Genomic DNA, 19,142 nt, shown 5'->3' on the forward strand with positions numbered 1-19,142 from the left:
CGTCATGAAAACAATAGCCACATATAATTCAAATTTATACTGGACATATGAGCAAATGCTGGGTAACTTTCGATGCTGGACCTCGGACTCATTTCACCGGCATTACCACTTTCATCTCATTCAGACGGTAAATAACATAAAAATGTTGATAAAGCGTCGTAAAATAACTTAATAAAAATATATACTGGACAGAAATGAACTAACGTAAATGAAGACAATACTGTTAGAAGGAGCTTACTTATTTGCAAATGGCTTTTAAAGAACTCGGAGGTTCATTGCCGCCCTCACATAAGCCTGCCATCGGTTTCTATCCTGTGTGTAATCTGTGTTCCGATTCGTCTATTAAGAAACACCTCATTCAGATATTCCCGTATAGAAACAGAGTAATTAAGAGGAGCCCCATCTTGCTGATGCCAGATGGAATCATTTGTTTAAGTCTGGAACCTGAAGGTTTGGTTGAAGAACGGCAAAGACTGATATAAAATCTTCACGAAAAATTCTAAATCCTTTATTATTATGTCCGACTATATTTGTTGTTGACCATTAAGATCCAGAATAAAATAATAATTTTACAAATATGATCAGAGGGAAATAATAAAAAACTATAATGTAAATTAACAATGAAATTTAGGGATTAGGTATTATATAAATGGTAATGCAGTAGGCTTATTCCTATTGAATCTTTTATAATATAATTTTTCATAACCTACAGCCTGGGAAATAGCATTCTCACGTCAGACAAGAGTTCTGATCAGTTCAATGACAACGATGAACAACATTCGAATTTCGTGGTCATTCATAACTTGCTTTATACAGGTGGACGCTTTCAGAAATACAATATATTACTGGTTTTAAATAGTGTTGAATTTTTGCAAGAATCCAGTGATACAATTTAAACTTTTGATAAATGATAAGTATGTTTTTTCTACTATTACATATTATTATTATGTTATAATCGTGCTACGGTATATTGATATTTAGTTTATGAGAATTTTAAATTACCTGCCGACAATATTGAATTAATATTCGAAGTTTTTTAATAATTGCATGGGTATTAAAAGCAATCTTCTTACGACAATGAAATTGAATAAATGGAAGAAAATCCCCAGGTAAAAAGAATTCCACTCGGTCTCAAATATATTTCAAATACGATGCATAATCTTGTGAGACTGTATTTCAGGTAATGTTGCAATAATAGTTCCCGAAACGATCGCGTTAGCGCTCAGAAACGCTACCAAACTGCTCTCTCTTTAAAAGAGAAAGAGGTCTCGTTGACGTTCTTCAATTCGTGGCATTCGTCCTTTCGCAGGGAGTCCGCCATTGTTGGCGTACAGAATATTGACTTTGTATCCGGAATCAGCTAACATCCAAAATGGTAAGTGCTATAATTCAGTTATTTTTAATTAATCTTGAAGAACTGTTGTTAATAAACACATATTTTAAATTTGTTGTGAATATTATACGTTAATTACAATGCTTTCCGGACATAAAGAACAGGTTGCACAACAGCTTGCAAGCTAGGAAATGTCAGTTAATCAGCCGATACTCTTTATTTAGCAGGGATTGCATATAATTTAAAACAAAATATGGTTTGTTGTAATATGAACTGATAGGCTACGTGGTAATTAAAGAACATTAAACTGCATAGCGTAAGCGATTGTACGAAAAGTTCTTCGTCTGATTCAGATACAAGTTTGTGGCCCATGTCCTACCACATGGGAATTGGCACTGTTTCAGAATCGTGAAAGATGTTAAATTAGTATACTATGACTAATAATGATGGTTTTATCGAATTTTTAGTAATATAGTATAATTTTCGAAGATGGTAAGTGAATTTTTTTTGTGTATTATGATCTATTACCGGGTCTTGTTTAAATATTCGTGTAACCTCGAATATGCAGTAGGTACCATTTTAGAACACGTGGGAACCATATGTTACAACGCTTTGATTATGTGCTTATGCACATTGTGTTTGCAGGTGAACTTCACTGTAGATGAAATCCGTGTAATGATGGATAAAAAGAGAAATATCCGTAATATGTCTGTGATCGCCCATGTCGATCACGGCAAGTCGACACTGACCGACTCCCTGGTGTCCAAGGCTGGAATCATTGCCAGCGCTAAGGCTGGAGAGACGCGCTTCACAGACACACGAAAGGATGAGCAGGAACGCTGCATCACAATCAAGTCCACGTAAGTACAACTGGAACAAGAACTGATCAGGCACATCACAACATTCCTAAAGAACAATACATATTGTGTGTAATCTGAGTAATGTCCAGCACATCACCGCCACTTGGTAGTGACGCCATATTGTACCCTTGGTCCAGGGAAAATACAATATGGTGTTGCTATGAAATGGCGGTGGTGTACTGAACATTGAATACCTATTCTCGCTGCGTAATTGTATCTGTAATGTTTGCTGCAGTGAGAATGTTTATTGTAGGCCTAGATGTAATTCGATTCGGATACTAACAATCATAATTTGTAAGTGGTTTAGCTAGCATTACTATCTTTTGTTATTAATTAATCCTTCCAGCACATAAACGTGTCATACTGCAGTATGTTGGCAGGCTTGCTTGTCGCATACTAGGATAGTGGTGACTGTGCATATGGAAGGAGAGTAATGCATTCCCATCTTTATGCTACCACAGGACCTCTATCTTTATGTCCGTTTGTGGTAGTAAAGATGAGGAAAGCAACATCCTCCTAAATTCTGCCCTATTTGACTTCCATAATGAAAGTATGGTGTGTTTATGATAAATGTCAAGTAAAATTAATAATGAATCTGCTTTTTTTTTTTTATCTTGCTAAAAATCATTTCTCAGTTTAACGAAGGCCACAAGATTGAACAGTCCAGTCGAGTACTGAACGTTCATAGTTAGTGGTTAAACTTTTTCTTCGATAGTGAAATATTGGGAAAATTTCAGTATACGGATTCTTCACTGACAATTATATCTTGAAATACTAAAAAGAGCAGATTTGTCAAATGCGCATCATCATGCTTACGAAAAGGTACTTTCAGTGCCAATTTTTGTGTTCACAAGGTTGGAATTTGGAAGAAAGATGGAAAGGAAGAAATCCGCGTTCTGAAATTTATCCAATTTATTCAGGGATATATGGAAACCTCAGTAAATATTTCGGATAAATTTCAGAACATGGATATATTCCTTTACCTCTTATCCAAAATTCCAACCTGGTGCACAGAAAATAAATTGGCACTGAAAAATGCATGATGCGTATTCTACAAACATAGACAAATATGCTCCTTTTAGTATTTTAAGAAATTGTTGTTAGTGAGGTATCCGTATATTGAAATTTCCCCCCGAGAAAAACAGATATACATTGCGAGGTTGCAACACGCACACTCGTTATAATTACTGATTTGGTGAAACGAGCGTTGAGGGGCTTCCTCCGACTTCTGTTGCATTCAAATAATTATAAAATTTATAAAATACGATAATTTGGTCCAGGGAGCATCCGTTTTTGGTGCAAAGATAATTCGTTTGGCGTGTTTCTTAATTGAAATTAACCTAAATGGATCAGTGTCTTCCAAAATCGGTGGAAGTCTCTCAACGCTTGTTTAACCAAAAAAATTTAATAATTCACTAGCACTTCGTGTACAGTTGTGATTATATTACTTATGTTATCCATGACTTCCAGTATATTTAAAGTTTTAAATGAGGAAGGAAAACTTGTTTAACTATATCTGGAAAAGAGTAAATATTTTAGGGTTTTATATGAATAAAAATAATTGGTTCTGTAACTTTTAATTAGGTTTTTAAGTTAAATTTCTCACAAATTACGTTTAAATTAATTAAACATTTAAATTACGGTATATAGTAATGCTTTAGAAGAACTGCAATCTCAACCTTTATCACCTCCATTTTATATTATTTGTATTATTAACGACTGTTAAATGCTCACAGTATGCAATAATAATCGTATTCTGGAAATTGCATTGCCCAAGTAAATAAAATCGTTAAAATCTTACGAAACCTAACTTAGTAACATGTATGAGGCTACCTAATATTTTAATTCTTCACGTAATACATATGGTCAGTTTTTGCATAAAGTCGAATTTCTCTCCAACGTATGTTAGACCCTTACTTCTGAAGTTCAGCAATCCAAATCAAGTTACGCAAGTTTCAAACTATTAGGTGCATGTTTTACCTTCCTTTCAGTTTATTTTAAAACTGAACATTAAATTGAATCAGAGAAGTTACTTGTTCAGTACGTCTATATGTTTATGAATTACTTTACATGTTTATTTTCATTCTATCTCTCATGCTGATCCTAAAGTCGTGCACTTGCAAAATGATCTTCTGAATCGAATTTCTTGGAATGCATGCTTAAAACTGTGTTGGGAATGTCTGTTCTGTGTTTCAACTAGAAAACTGAAAATGTTTAATGAATTCCTTCCAGGGCCATCTCCATGTTCTTTGAACTGGAAGACAAAGATTTGGTTTTCATCACGAACCCAGACCAGCGTGATAAGGGTGAAAAGGGTTTCTTGATCAACTTGATCGACTCTCCTGGCCACGTGGATTTCTCAAGTGAGGTGACAGCTGCCCTTCGTGTGACTGATGGAGCGCTGGTAGTTGTAGACTGTGTTTCAGGTAAATACATTGTTTAATTAATACTGTATAGAGCTAAATGTTTTATCATTAGGCGTGTTGCTACTACTTCCCCAAAACCACAAACATATGTTATAACTACTTATGTTAAGTTTGTGTAATAGATCATTGCAGTGCTTTATTGTAACAGTTTGAATTGCTACAGATGGTAGGAAAATGTATTAAATAATTGTAAATTTAAATTACACATAACATTAATTCTTGGCAGTACTGTGGCTGTCATGATTGCCTTTGAAGCGGTACGTGGATTCAATTCTGGCACTGGGTGCTTGTTTTTAGGCTTACATCATATAAGGAAGTTTGATTGTAAGCGCCATCTAATATATTTATTGCATGTACAGTATCATGTTCTCATAAACTGAAAAGAATAAAGGCAAAATTTGTTCCATTCTCAAATCTTTATGGCAGATGTCACTCTGATGGAAAGGAAGCAGAACAGTGTTTTCCAGGTGAAAGCCCGCTTCCATGTCAATGAACATGTGAAAATAACATTCCTTGGATCATTGAATTACACTTAGAATTAATAGTTTGTAGATAGTGAGCTTTTAAAAAGTTTAGTTGTATCAGAAGTTCATGCACACTTCCAGCACATAAACGTGTCACACTGCAGTATGTTGGCAGGCTTGCTTGTCGCATACTGAGACAGTGGTGACAGTGCATATGGAAGGAGAGTAATGCAGTCTCATCGATAAGCTATCACAGGACCTCTATCTTTATGTCCAGTTGTGCTAGTAAAGATGAAGGCAGCTACATGTCTAGCAATCCCGTGGTTAGTGCTTCAGTAAACTTGATACTCGTCCATTTAGTTCTTTTGATAAAGTGCTTGTGGCATAGTGATTTTATCCCAGTTCAAGTCTTATCAATACTTTGGTCGTGGCTTCAGTTCGATTCTTGACCCTTGTCACCTATTAAATAATGAGGTCTTTTCTTTGGCATAAATGTAGGTAGATATGTTATCCATTCCTTTCTTTCTTTGCTTATGATTTTGTCTCCCTCCCAGGTTTCCAGTTTGATCTGTCAGTTTTATTTTTTGTCGTTGAATCTCCTTCAAGTTGGTAGGTTAGGTTTGACATAATGTTTTATGCACCAGATTAAGTTTGATACATTACATATAGAGGCAGCTGGCTACGGACTGGAAGGTCCGGGGTTCGATCCCAGGTGGTGACAGGATTTTTTCTCGTTGCCAAACTTTCAGAACGGCCCCAAGGTTCACTCAGCCTTCTATAAAATTGAGTACCGGGTCTTTCCCGGGGGTAAAAGGCAGTCAGAGCGTGGTGCCGACCACACCACCTCATTCTAGTGCCGAGGTCATGGAAAGCATGGGGCTCTACCTCCATGCCCCCCAAGTGCCTTCATGGCATGTTACGGGGATACCTTTACCTTTTTACATTACATATAGAGGACCCTGGAACTACGGCTTATTTTAAACTGAGAGTTCTGTTTTTCATGCAAATGTTGATAATCTGATGTGGATATTATATTGATCTTCTTTGGCAGGTGTGTGCGTGCAGACGGAAACAGTTTTGCGTCAGGCTATTGCTGAGCGAATCAAGCCAGTGTTGTTCATGAACAAGATGGACCGTGCTTTGTTGGAACTGCAACTCGAGGCTGAGGAACTGTACCAGACTTTCCAGCGTATTGTAGAAAACGTCAACGTGATAATTGCCACATACAGTGACGACTCAGGTCCCATGGGAGAAGTGCGGGTAAGTATAATCTCTTCCCTGTAATAATAATACAGTGAATAATGGCACGTGACTGAAGTGAGGCTTGATTGGCTGCAGCTTGGCACCACCAATTCTCAATAAGTGATCCTGTAGATTGTTTTTCATGTTAATTTTCTATTACTCGTCGAAGTAGGCCTAACCTCATTACTATGCATTTGTTTGCTTAGGAAATTGTTACTTTATAATCATTTGAATTCAAGTCGCTTAACTTATATATTGAACACTATTTGTTTCTCTCTGCTTTGGAGAGGGTTTCCACTCTTATGTTTAGTAACCACACACACACACACAGGATACAGAAGCCATACTGCCATTTGCTTATGTGAACAAGCTCAAGTGGCACCAGTTTGTTACAAGAACAGACTGCATCAATATTACTCTTAGTATTCACTCCCTTTCAAAGTAAATAAAATGTAAAAGTAGTTTTTGTTTTACATAGCGTTTTACATATGAAGCTACATGTTTCATTTTATTTAACAACTAGAATTCTATTTTTATTTTCAAATAATACAAGGTTATGATTTCCAAATATGGAACTACATTTTCCTGTGTCAGGTGAGTGTTCTGACTGGAAGCCAATCATGGGTATGCTTTTGTTTGCATTAGGATTTTTCTTACAGCGAAAAGATTATAGGTCCTTACGTTCTAAAGTATTATTTGTATGCTTCATTGAATTTGCTGTAAGTGCCATAAATAAATTTGTTGTTGTTTTCTAATGCCAGGCATTTGACAATGTCATTTGACCTCCTGCACTCCAATATTTTTCAAAGATATTATCATGGCCAGCCACTGAAAATGGCAAGTTGTAGCCGATTTAAGTGAACACCATATTTTAACGTTTTGGTGGCTACTTCATTCACACACAACCCCCAGAATGTCTGGAGGACCACACCTGCTGTTGGTCGACAGGTCCACTGGACCTAGCTGGGAAATCTTGTTGATCACCAGCTTTCCCTCCTTAAGCCACTGGAGGACGATTTTAGTGCCATAGCAGGTCAGCACTAGGAACAGAAAAGTAGAAAGAGGAGGAAGGAAAGGGAAATGAACCCCTAGGCCTCGAATGCTCTAATGCCGTTAGGGTCGAAGAAAGTAAGAGTTTAGTCAGAGGACTGGATAGGAAAGGGTAAAGAGGGAATTAGGTATTGAATAGAGGAAAATTATACCAAATTCAGTCATTAACTCATCAAGCTGACCAGTGCTAATTGATGAGTAGCCCCTCCCTTTACTTCAGCTTGTAAAATTATGCTTACTAACAGCTGCACCACGGAAAGGTAGGGATGGGTCATTGGGTATTTGTCCAGGTTGGTTCCTTAAAGTCTTCAATGGGAAGGATTAATGGCTCTCCCCCTGTATCCGACAGATACCCTTTTGCAGCCAAATAAATTTAAATTGACTTATATTGTTGCTTGTATGAAATGGTACAGTTTGTCTTGAGTTTAACAATGTAGTCTGATTTTAATGAAACTTGAGTATTATTTGTGGCCATGTTATGTGAAAGTGGCAACATAGATACCATTTTATCTTGCTCATAAGCCACTTCATTTGTTCTTTGTACAGGTGGATCCCAGTAAGGGTAGTGTGGGTTTCGGGTCTGGCCTGCATGGCTGGGCTTTCACTCTCAAACAGTTTGCCGAAATGTATGCTGAGAAGTTCAAGATTGATGTTGTCAAGCTTATGAAGAGGTAAGGTTTTACTTCACAAGTCCTCTTCAATAAATACAAGTATTTTATTGCTATTTTTATAACATGTTCAGAGTGCTGCTTGTGTTATTTAACTTAAAAATTGTGTAAATGGATGTACAGTAATGTGCGAATTAATGTGTGTACATATCTTTTTCAAAACTTAATTTTTTATGGTTTCGTAGTGAATATTTGAAGGAAATTGTATCTAGTTTCTTTCATCGTGGATATTACTCCAAAAAAGAGAAGTAAGATTGTAACTCTTAGACCCAATTGTATAAAACTCCCTGACTAAAGATCAACTTTGATCGAAGATCGAAAAGTGAACCGAGTTCAGACACTTCTTCTATTGTATAAAACTTTTCTGCGATCAAATTACCTTGGTTCAAATGCAATCTAAGTTCACGTGAAAAGGATTTGGCAACATCGCATAAACAGGTGAAATAAGTGATGCGCGGACCATGTTATACAGGTTTGTTCAGTGTTGCCAATCTAGCGATTTTAACTCTTTTTCAACAACAATTTCTTTTAACTTTTATATTGCTTAAATAGGGATTTAGTGACCTTTTTGGCATCCCATAGTGACAAAATTTAATCTTTCTTTGTTGATAATGAGAAATCTAGCGACTTCACAACTACTTTTTGGCGACTTTCCGTATTACACTCTGTTGGAGACACTGGTTTTTTGTGCAGTGTAAATAATGGCGGACAATAAGAAGAAGGTTGACTGTTCTCCAAGTTGTTATCATGTTATGGTGTTTGATACTGCTAAACATAATAAAGCTTTATAAAATGACAATTTTCGTTTAGTAATACAGTTAATTGAACATTTATGAATGTATCTATCATATCCATTGGTTGTTATAAACATAATGTAATTATAGGTTATGTTATTTGATACTGCTGAACACGATAGAGCCTTATAAAATATAAGAATGTTTGTGTATTAAGGCAAGAAATTGAAAGAAATATATATAAATGTACCTAACATATCTATTAATATTAATAATAATGGATATTTTATTTGCACAATCTGTCATTCGTATATTTCAAACAGAAAAGAAATAACTGAACTTGGATCATATAACTTAATCGGAGAAATTTCTTCAGTCAAAGTTGACTTTAGTTTAAGACAAATTAATCTCAGATTAGACTTTATACAACACAAAATTCCAAGTTCAGCTAGAACGAGGATCAATTTAACCTCTGATCTAAGATTAAATGGTTTATACAATCGGCCCTTAGTAAACATACTTCTATGACTCCAGAATATAGCCACAGAATGTGAAGTCAGTTTAGGCTGTCAACAAAATTCTTATAGATATGTAACGAATCTGGCAGTATTTCTCATCATAAAGACAAATATGGTACAAGAGGGATGACTCAATTTTAGTGACAAAATCGAAAGAAGATCCAAGACTAACTAGTTTCGACTTATGAGCAGAATTAGTCTATGCAGACATTCATGTATTATTCTACGGTTCATTGTAGACTTCTTGAATCTGGTCAAAAAGCAATCCAATCCCAAAAGAAACCACTCTCGATCAGTGTTACAATGAAAAAATGACTGGTATGGGCAAAGAAATACGGAAATTTGTCGGAAGACGAATGGAAAAATGTAATTTTTTTCATACGAGACTCATTTTCTGGTGCAGGGAATGCATAATTTCAAGTTTGATAAAAGTTTGATTCAAAGACAGTGAGGTGAAGGAAATGTGTGAAAAACTTGTCAGACTATGTCGAACCGTGTGAAAGAACTCATTAAAGTAAAAGAAAGACATATTCGATACTAAAATTTGTTTCCGGAGGGTAATAACTATGAGCAATTTGTATTTCTGTGTTCACATTAATTTGCACACTACTGTATGCGACAGTTGGCTTTGTGTACATTTTATGTAGGTGTGTGTGTGTCAGTTACTCAAATTGGACATTCTTTTACAAAATGAAGCATAGATTTTTTTATTTTTCAGGCTTTGGGGAGAAAACTTCTTCAACCCTAAGACTAAGAAGTGGTCCAAGCAGAAAGAAGATGACAACAGACGTTCCTTCTGTATGTACGTGTTGGATCCTATCTACAAGGTAATTGAAAGATGTTGATTTTTTAAATGCTGTTAATGTTTTGAAGTATGATAAACAATTAGGAAAGAATTAGTCTTGACTTAATTATTTAATTATTCTTTATGTAGGTGTTCGACTGCATCATGAACTACAAAAAGGACGAAGCTGCAAGTCTCTTACAGAAGTTGAACATTGAACTGAAGGCTGAGGACAAGGACAAGGACGGCAAAGCTCTTCTCAAGGTGAAGATCAATCACACAAAAACCTTGTTGTATATAAATGAACCTGAAGGTCAAGATTTCTTAATTTGAATTTTGCTATAGGTTGTGATGAGGACCTGGCTGCCGGCTGGAGAAGCCCTTCTTCAAATGATTGCCATTCATCTACCATCGCCTGTTGTAGCCCAGAAATACAGAATGGAAATGTTGTATGAAGGACCCCACGATGATGAGGCAGCCATAGGAGTAAAGGTAAATACAGTATAAATTTGACATTTCACTTCATGTGTTTCGGGTACAGTATCTATATAGTTGCACTCGTTATTTCGAACTTTTAATTTGGTGTCTTTTTCTCGTAGAATTGTGATCCTAATGCTCCTCTTATGATGTACATCTCAAAAATGGTACCGACATCTGATAAAGGACGTTTCTATGCCTTTGGACGTGTGTTCTCTGGAAAGGTGAGTAGTGATATAAAATACTAGCCCAGTATTTGATAAATATAATAGTACTCTAATTTGATGGTTACATGTGTGCCCATAGGTAATGCTTGACGTCTTGCCTTTTTTATGGCAACACTGTTTTTCCCTATGGGAAAGAAAAATGTTCTTTGGTTTTGGTTACAATGATTATTACATGTGTAGCCTGAATAGGGGAACAGACAAAATGCAAAAGGAAAATTTTAAAAGTAAACCAAGTAGAAATGTTTTCCATGTTATAAGTGTTAAGTTTATTACTGAAAGCACTTTGCTCATTTTTTGTATAGCGATCATAGACTTCATCTGCTTAAGTAAATGGATATTTTGTAGGTCGCAACTGGAATGAAGGCTCGTATCATGGGTCCCAATTATGTCCCAGGCAAGAAGGAAGATCTATATGAAAAGGCAATTCAGCGTACTATTCTGATGATGGGACGTTATGTAGAGGCTATTGAAGACGTTCCTAGTGGTATGTTCTTTTCAGTACGGAAATATCGCTTTTCTTGTTGAAGTGTGTCATTTTAAAAGCATTTCAATTAGTTCTCGGATTGATTTTGCACAATATGTATGTTTCAGGAACTGTTCTTACTAGGTGATTTTGATTATAGGTAACATCTGTGGACTGGTTGGTGTGGACCAGTTTCTGGTGAAAACTGGCACCATCACAACTTTCAAGGACGCTCACAACATGCGTGTGATGAAGTTCAGTGTGTCTCCTGTAGTGCGAGTAGCTGTGGAACCTAAGAATCCTGCTGACCTGCCCAAACTGGTGGAAGGTATGTAGGCCTATTCTTTGGAAAGAAAATAGAAATATTCTAGTATGTGATAAATTGTTTTGTATTGCCGATGTTACATCATTGTCATATTGGAAAATACACATGAAATGTTGCTTTATTTGTAAGAAGGCATCTAAAACTATGAAATTCATGTAATCTTTCCTAAGAACATTTTACAAAGTGTTAATTTAAAATGTACTTACTTACTTACTTACAAATGGCTTTTAAGGAACCTGAAGATTCATTGCTGCCCTCACATAAGCCCGCCATAGGTCCCTATCCTGTGCAAGATTAATCCAATGTCTATCATCATATCCCACCTCCCTCAAATCCATTTTAATATTATCCTCCTATCTACGTCTTGGCCTCCCCAAAGGTCTTTTTCCCTCTGGTCTCCCAACTAACACTCTATATGCATTTCTTGATTCGCCCATACGTGCTACATGCCCTGCCCGTCTCAAACGTCTGGATTTAATGTTCCTAATTATGTCAGGTGAAGAATACAATGCATGCAGTTCTGCCTTGTGTAACTTTCTCCATTCTCCTGTAACTTCATCCCGCTTAGCCCCAAATATTTTCCTAAGCACCTTATTCTCAAACATCCTTAACCTATGTTCAATCTCTGAGTGAGAGTCCAAGTTTCACAACCATACAGAACAACCAGTAATATAACTGTTTTATAAATTCTAACTTTCAGATTTTTTGACAGCAGACTAGATAAAAGCTTCTCAACCGAATAATAACACGCATTTCCCATATTTATTCTGCGTTTAATTTCCTCCCGAGTGTCATTTATATTTGTTACTGTTGCTCCAAGATATTTGAATTTTTTTCACCATTTAAAATGTACTATTTCATAATATTATAAATTGTTTACTAGAGTTGGATAGATTTCCCCACTCGCCACGCTTTCACCATTGTATGTAGTGTGTGAAAGTGCCAGTTTTCATTGTTGGGGTATAGTAAGATAATCCACATAGGAAGCACCAAAGACGGATTTAATGTTTTCTGGTGTGCCGAAAATGATGGATACATTTTTGTGATAATGTAATGAAAGATATTGATTATTACGAGGAGACTAGTGAAGATAGTTTTTTTTTTTAATTATTTTAATAAAGCAACTCTTAATTATTGCTTAATCTAGTACGAATTCTAATTATTAGCTTACCATCTCACTTTCTAAGCATAAAATTAATGGCCAGCAGCTGATAGTCTGCATATTTTTTAATGGACAGCATTTCTATTGCGTCACGTAATGCAAACATTTGTATCAGTAGTACACTCCCCCCTGCTTTTTTTTCTCGTGAGTAGCAGGCAATACATGCTCTAATGTAAATTCGTTTTCAGGTCTGAAGCGCTTGGCCAAGTCTGATCCTATGGTGCAATGTATCATTGAAGAATCTGGAGAACACATCATTGCTGGAGCTGGAGAATTGCACTTGGAAATTTGCTTGAAGGTGAGTGAATCTGTTCTAGAAGCTAGTGTTATATGCATGTTTCAAAGTATGATGTCCAGGAACCTTATCCCATTAGTTAGCTATTCTTTTATTTATCAAGTTCATGCTAATCACCAAGTTTGCAGTTGGATTTTGCAAACTAAATTCATCCAGTTAAAAGCATTATTAAAACAAGTGTAGTAAATACATTTGTGAAAGTACAGGTGCTCGAAAGTGTGACTGAAAAATAGAATGTAAGCCTACAGAAGCAATTTGGAGACAACAGAGCTTTTGATGATGATTGTTCGTATTCACAGACCTGTTCTGACTTTACCTTGAAGATCTTGAACGGTCAACTGAAGAAGCTTTTAGACAACATAACAGTAGTTTGTACATGCAATACTTTTACAGTGCATTTTGGCAGGATAGTGGAATAAGTTCACTGGTATTCGAGTTAAAATTGTAAAGTGTAGGGATTTTGTATTTTAGAGAATTAAATTAGTGCTCGAAAACTTTGTAGATTCTCGATTTCTTCTATATTTATCAAATGAGAAAGGAGATTTTAAAATGTAACTTTGTTTTAGTCTTAGAAAATTAAGTTTCTTACAGTATTCCTAGTGTACATTGAATTGAAATTCGTAATGTATTTTAATGTTCACTATTACCCTTTCTTTCGTCACAGGATTTGGAAGAAGATCATGCTTGCATTCCTCTGAAGAAGTCTGACCCTGTTGTATCGTACCGTGAAACTGTATCAGAAGAATCTGACCAGATGTGTCTGTCTAAATCGCCGAACAAACACAATCGTCTTTTCATGAAAGCACAGCCCATGCCTGATGGTTTAGCTGAAGATATTGACAGTGTAAGTATAGTTTCTCGTTAAATTTTAATTAACGTAGCTATCATTTCATTCGACATTTGAGGTAATCTTCGATTTCAACTTTCATATTACTGATCAGAAACAGATATTTACTTCCAGTTACAGAGTAGAAATTGGAAGAAAAAGAAAAAGTAATTTTAATGTAATTCTGTTTTCTCCTTTTTGAATGATCTTTATCCCCGATACGCCACGCTTCCACTCCCAATGGAGTGTGTCAAGTGCCAGATTAGTTTTGGGGAAGATGAATTTATCCTGCTAGGAAGCACCACTCAGCACTGATGCTGCTTGGTGTGCCGATAGTAAAGGATACAGTTGACTCTTGTTAACTTTCGTGTTAGAAGAAGTTTACTCTGCAATATTCTGAACTATCTGTGCTTTTTTGCAGGGAGATGTGAACCCACGTGATGAGTTCAAGGCACGTGCCCGCTACTTGGGAGAGAAATACGAGTACGATGTCACCGAAGCTCGTAAGATCTGGGCTTTTGGACCTGACGGCACAGGCCCCAACCTCCTCCTCGATTGCACAAAGGGAGTTCAGTACTTGAATGAAATTAAGGATTCCGTTGTGGCTGGATTCCAGTGGGCCACTAAAGAGGTAACTAGAATTTATTGTTGCCATTCAATCATTTGTCATTCGAGAAAATATTTAAGAAAAATAAAGCTCATTCTGATACTTGCAGGGAGTACTGTCAGAAGAGAACATGCGAGCTGTGAGGTTCAATATCTATGATGTAACATTGCACACGGACGCCATTCACAGAGGAGGTGGACAGATCATTCCTACAACCCGTCGCTGCTTGTATGCTTGTGTGCTCACTGCCCAGCCACGACTCATGGAGCCAGTGTACTTGTGCGAGATCCAGGTAATCTTTCTTACAGTTGCTGCAGTGAGATGTAACTTGCATAAAAATAGTGTTGTACAATGCGTTTTTGTGTTTGTAGTGCCCAGAAGTTGCTGTTGGAGGTATCTATGGTGTGCTGAACAGAAGACGAGGCCATGTATTTGAAGAAATGCAAATAGCTGGAACACCTATGTTTGTAGTTAAGGCGTATCTTCCTGTCAATGAGTCATTTGGTAAGTGCCTGTTTCTTAGAGGTTTGTTCCAACAAGCGGTTCATGGATCAGTTCATGTACGGTTCCTGTACCATTTTATGCGCATGCGCTAGTTGAGCATCTGCTGTGGGGTTGAAACTGGATTGGACACTGTTGGAACACTTTCGCGGATCGTTAATGTACTAAATCCAGAGATGCTGTAACTGTGATCATCTTTGCCAAGAATGGGATGCTTATTATTATAGTTTTGCAGCTAATTCTAATTGTAGAAAATAGAATTTCGATCATTTTCTATAAAAAGATTACAAAAAATATGGAAGGCAAGAATTCCGTCAATTCAATGTCGTATACTGGGGACTCTGGTCTAAAAATATTTCTTTTTTTAATTATTGATGAATGTACGTTATTTATTATACTTTTAATTAAAGCTGCATGTTGAAATTGTAATTAACTATTTCAATACCCAAATAATTTCCATTCTGTTTATTTTTGGCGAAAATTTAAATTAAATATCTAGTTCTGTTATTCGTCTGTACTGTTACTTTTCATCTTTAACCTCATTGATGTGAACAGTCGATCATGTCTTTCTTGAGTATCCAGGAGATGTTGATGAGCTTATGCGCATGTGCGTCTTACATACTCTTCCATACATGCCTCAATCCGCGTTTCTGATCGTTCCAAACCTGTGTCAAAAGCTTGTTGGAATGCCCGACTGCAGTACATGTTCCCGGTTCAGGACTGGTTCGGATTGTGTTGGAACGCTTTTTCTGTACTGCGCATGCTCACGATGGTTACAGACGGTTCCAGACTGTTGTTGGAACGAACCTTATGAAGATAGGAATGAGATGTATACAACAAATATATGTATTTAAGAAAACTGGCTTTGGTTCAAATTGATTGTACTATAGTGAAAATTGCGTACAATTTAAAGAATATAAATATTACTGCAGTAATAAATCAGTATAAATATGTATATTATGCTATGTTTACTGTAATATTTTAATTCTTATTGGATGCATTTGTACTACCAGTAATATACATGCACGTAACATTTTATTTTTCGTTGTACAGCTCGTTTTTGGTAATTTTCATCAAAATAAACTTGTCATGTGTATTGTGTGTTGACAGGATTCACAGCAGATTTGCGCAGCAATACTGGCGGACAAGCATTCCCACAGTGCGTATTCGACCACTGGCAGGTCCTGCCTGGTGATCCAATGGACGCAGGCACCAAACCTTTCGGTGTTGTACAGGTAAGCTTACTTGAAAGTCGAAGTAACTGTTTGTGTAGACGATAACAAGCTTCTGCTGATGATTGTTCTAATTCACAGACCTGTTCTGAGTAATTTGATGAACTTAAGAACGGCCAACTGAGGAAGCTACTTAATGAATTGCTGCAAAATATTACCCCAAACACTAGAATGTTCTTATAAATTAGTCGGAATTAGTTACAAATAAGCCATTGCCAGGAGAGACCAGAAATGATGAATGACAACCTGGTGGCATTGTAGGGGGGGGGGGGCCTAATCTGAATTAGCTCAATGAAGTTTTTGTAAGTTGCATGCAACAACATATTCTTTGGATCCAGTCACTTCTGGCAAAGTTATAACTAGGGAACGAATTTCTAGTTCTGTACCTATTTTGTTTGCTATGTCCTAGACGTACAGAAAGTTATTCAGATACCGGTTTCATGTACACAGGATTCCTCATATTAAGATTCTATTGGACCTGAAACTCCTAAAAGCTATGATCATTCCTGAAAATGCCTTTTTAGTATTTTACGTATATTTAAAATGTACTGATACTAAAAATATAAAAAATTACCAAAAATAATTTTTAAATGAAATAAAAATATATCTTGCATACACTGGTCTGGCAAGTTCATTCCATATTGGTCTTAGAAGGTGAGGTAGAAGATTTTACCTAATTTCCCACGACCGAAGTTTGTTTGAAAAAGTCCATCCCAGCATAATGAGGGGTGATTGTTCTGTTAGGCAAGAGGTAACAAATTAGTTTTTGCGTCAATCCACCCCTTTATGCAAAATGAACCTGACCAATCGGTTTTTTTCGCTGATACATTTGAGTCTTCAATTCAGTAGCACTTATTGTCAGCACCAGTTCTTTGTACATAAATTTCACTTAAATGGAATATTTTCTAAAATTATTGTGATTTTGTATAAACTAAAAGCCTTGAATTGGATTTTATGAAGTCCTAAATTTCTTTTAACACCTAGAAATCCATTCCATAGTTACAACACTGGATTAATCTCCAGTATAATTCTTAAGGATCAATATAAACATTGGTGTTAGTCTTTCTACTTCATGGTGTAGGTGTAATTTTAGAACCAAGAATTCATACTAGAGAAGATTATCATATTTCTAAATTGTAAAAAGTTAAAGCTGTCATTAGAGACTAAGTTGCGACATTATGAAACATTTCTCGAAATAGGACACATTAAATTTTCTCCATTAATTTATTATTTTGCTGAAACTTAAAATTCATTGATTCATATACGACAAAAAAAAAATAGTCTAATTTAAATATACAAAATCATTGCAAGAAGCATCCTGAGAAATTCTTAAAAAGATGGGAGTCAGACAGGTTGTAATTCGAAGGTTTCTTACAATAGATTTAGTTGTAATTCTGATTTTTAAATGGGGTATCTATATTGCAGCAAGTAGCAATGTAAAACAATTTTCAATCACATTTTTCCTTTTTCTACAGGAAACTCGCAAGAGGAAGGGGCTGAAAGAAGGTCTCCCAGATCTTACTCAATACTTGGATAAATTGTAAATGATTATGAAGTTAGGTGAGGTGTACAAAGTATTTAATCAATTACAAAACAAATTAAAGATTATAAATTTACTCAAGACGGAACAGAGTAAACTTCTCCAAGGAAGAGGGGGGTACGAGAAGGGGACAAAACTTACGTTTTAATGTGGTTCGAGTAGAATCCACACAATCACAATATGTGATACCCATAAAAAGAATATATTGTATGTACTGGTTACATGACCAGTACTGGTCACTTGACCACGTCATACCTGCTTTGTTGTTGTTTGAACATCTACACCACTGGCTTTATTTGAAGAGGGTGCATGCAATATGGCTGCATCTGTAAAAGGGTAACAGAATAAAAATGATGACCGATATGTTTGCATTAAATTTATTGCGTGATCCTTCCTCAGTTCCTTTTTGTTGAACTTCACAAGAGTTCTACTTCCCCTTGTACATCCTCTCCTTCCCAATTTGTTGTACTGATACAGGATAGTGTGCCATTACAAAATGACTAAAGCCGGAGAGTTTCAAATCGTATGTAGACCAGTGAAGATGTTTACATAAAAACTGGGTTTTTTAACACACATCTCGCACACAGTTTATGCTTTTAGTGAAAACCATTCTTGCACTTCACAGTTGTAACGTGTGTGAGCTGTTGACTTGAGTGCTTGTGTATTCTCGATATTCTGTTTTTAGAGAGAATTTCGAAAAAAAGAAATCGTGATGTGTATTTCGCGTTTTATTGCTAATTATAAGATTATCGCAATAATTTCGTATAAATTGAAAAGTGATTTTTACATGGAAAAGATGACTATTACATATTGGGCGTCAATGATAGAAGGTTTAGTACAGTAATTTATTTTGCATATTAAAATTGAATACAACACTACTGGAAAGTTCGTAGAAGCAGCCATTTTGTGGACTTAAACATGACGAACTAGGTAAAAAAGGAGAAAAATTGGGATATTTTGGAAAGAATTAAATATTGACCCAATTTTGGAGAAAATTCAAAATCATAGACAAATGGAAATCTTGTATACTCAAGATGCCTAGGAGGAGGATACCATGCCAAGCACTAAATTACTGCCCTTAGGAACAAGATCTTTGGGGCATCTGCTGAAATGGAGACTAACAGGCCACCAGGCTTAATACGTGATAATGAGAACTGACAAGAAGTGTGACATTTATCATCAAAGCTCTGTCTGGTCATGGCAGATTAGATGAATTGCAGTTCCAGTTTGTGATCTGAATAGTGTTTATTTGTAAGTGAAAAAGGCAAAAGTGGGTTGCAAAGGTACAAGAACTCTGCTCCAATGGTTGAACCACGTGAACAAAATGGTGGAAATGGTATTCTCATTGGAAGTCTTTACAGATGGCTACATCCATGTGATTGCATTTGGCTGTTAGCAACGACCTCAC

At 36.1% G+C, this 19,142-nt stretch overlaps 1 protein-coding gene across 1 annotated transcript; it reads left to right on the forward strand.

The window, feature by feature from the left end:
• The first annotated feature begins 1,237 nt into the window (after window positions 1–1,237).
• eEF2 (eukaryotic translation elongation factor 2) lies at window positions 1,238–18,097 on the forward strand. Its single transcript, XM_069817267.1, has 18 exons — window positions 1,238–1,375; window positions 1,979–2,193; window positions 4,426–4,619; window positions 6,135–6,343; window positions 7,922–8,046; window positions 10,014–10,122; window positions 10,230–10,343; window positions 10,425–10,571; window positions 10,679–10,780; window positions 11,129–11,267; window positions 11,407–11,574; window positions 12,922–13,031; window positions 13,693–13,872; window positions 14,276–14,485; window positions 14,571–14,753; window positions 14,833–14,965; window positions 16,073–16,197; window positions 17,670–18,097. The coding sequence occupies exons 1-18, from the start codon at window positions 1,373–1,375 to the stop codon at window positions 17,736–17,738; spliced, it is 2,535 nt and encodes an 844-aa protein (XP_069673368.1). The 5' UTR covers window positions 1,238–1,372; the 3' UTR covers window positions 17,739–18,097.
• The last annotated feature ends 1,045 nt before the right edge of the window (window positions 18,098–19,142 follow it).

Source organism: Periplaneta americana, chromosome 17, assembly GCF_040183065.1.
Source record: "Periplaneta americana isolate PAMFEO1 chromosome 17, P.americana_PAMFEO1_priV1, whole genome shotgun sequence".
NCBI lineage: Eukaryota > Metazoa > Arthropoda > Insecta > Blattodea > Blattidae > Periplaneta > Periplaneta americana.

What these genes read in the sequence shown, in the direction of transcription:
- eEF2 (XM_069817267.1), top strand. An exon ending in TGTTGGATCCTATCTACAAG is followed by an intron (nt 10,123 to 10,229) that starts GTAATTGAAAGA and finishes TTCTTTATGTAG; the next exon opens with GTGTTCGACTGCATCATGAA. An exon ending in TATTGAAGACGTTCCTAGTG is followed by an intron (nt 11,268 to 11,406) that starts GTATGTTCTTTT and finishes TTTTGATTATAG; the next exon opens with GTAACATCTGTGGACTGGTT.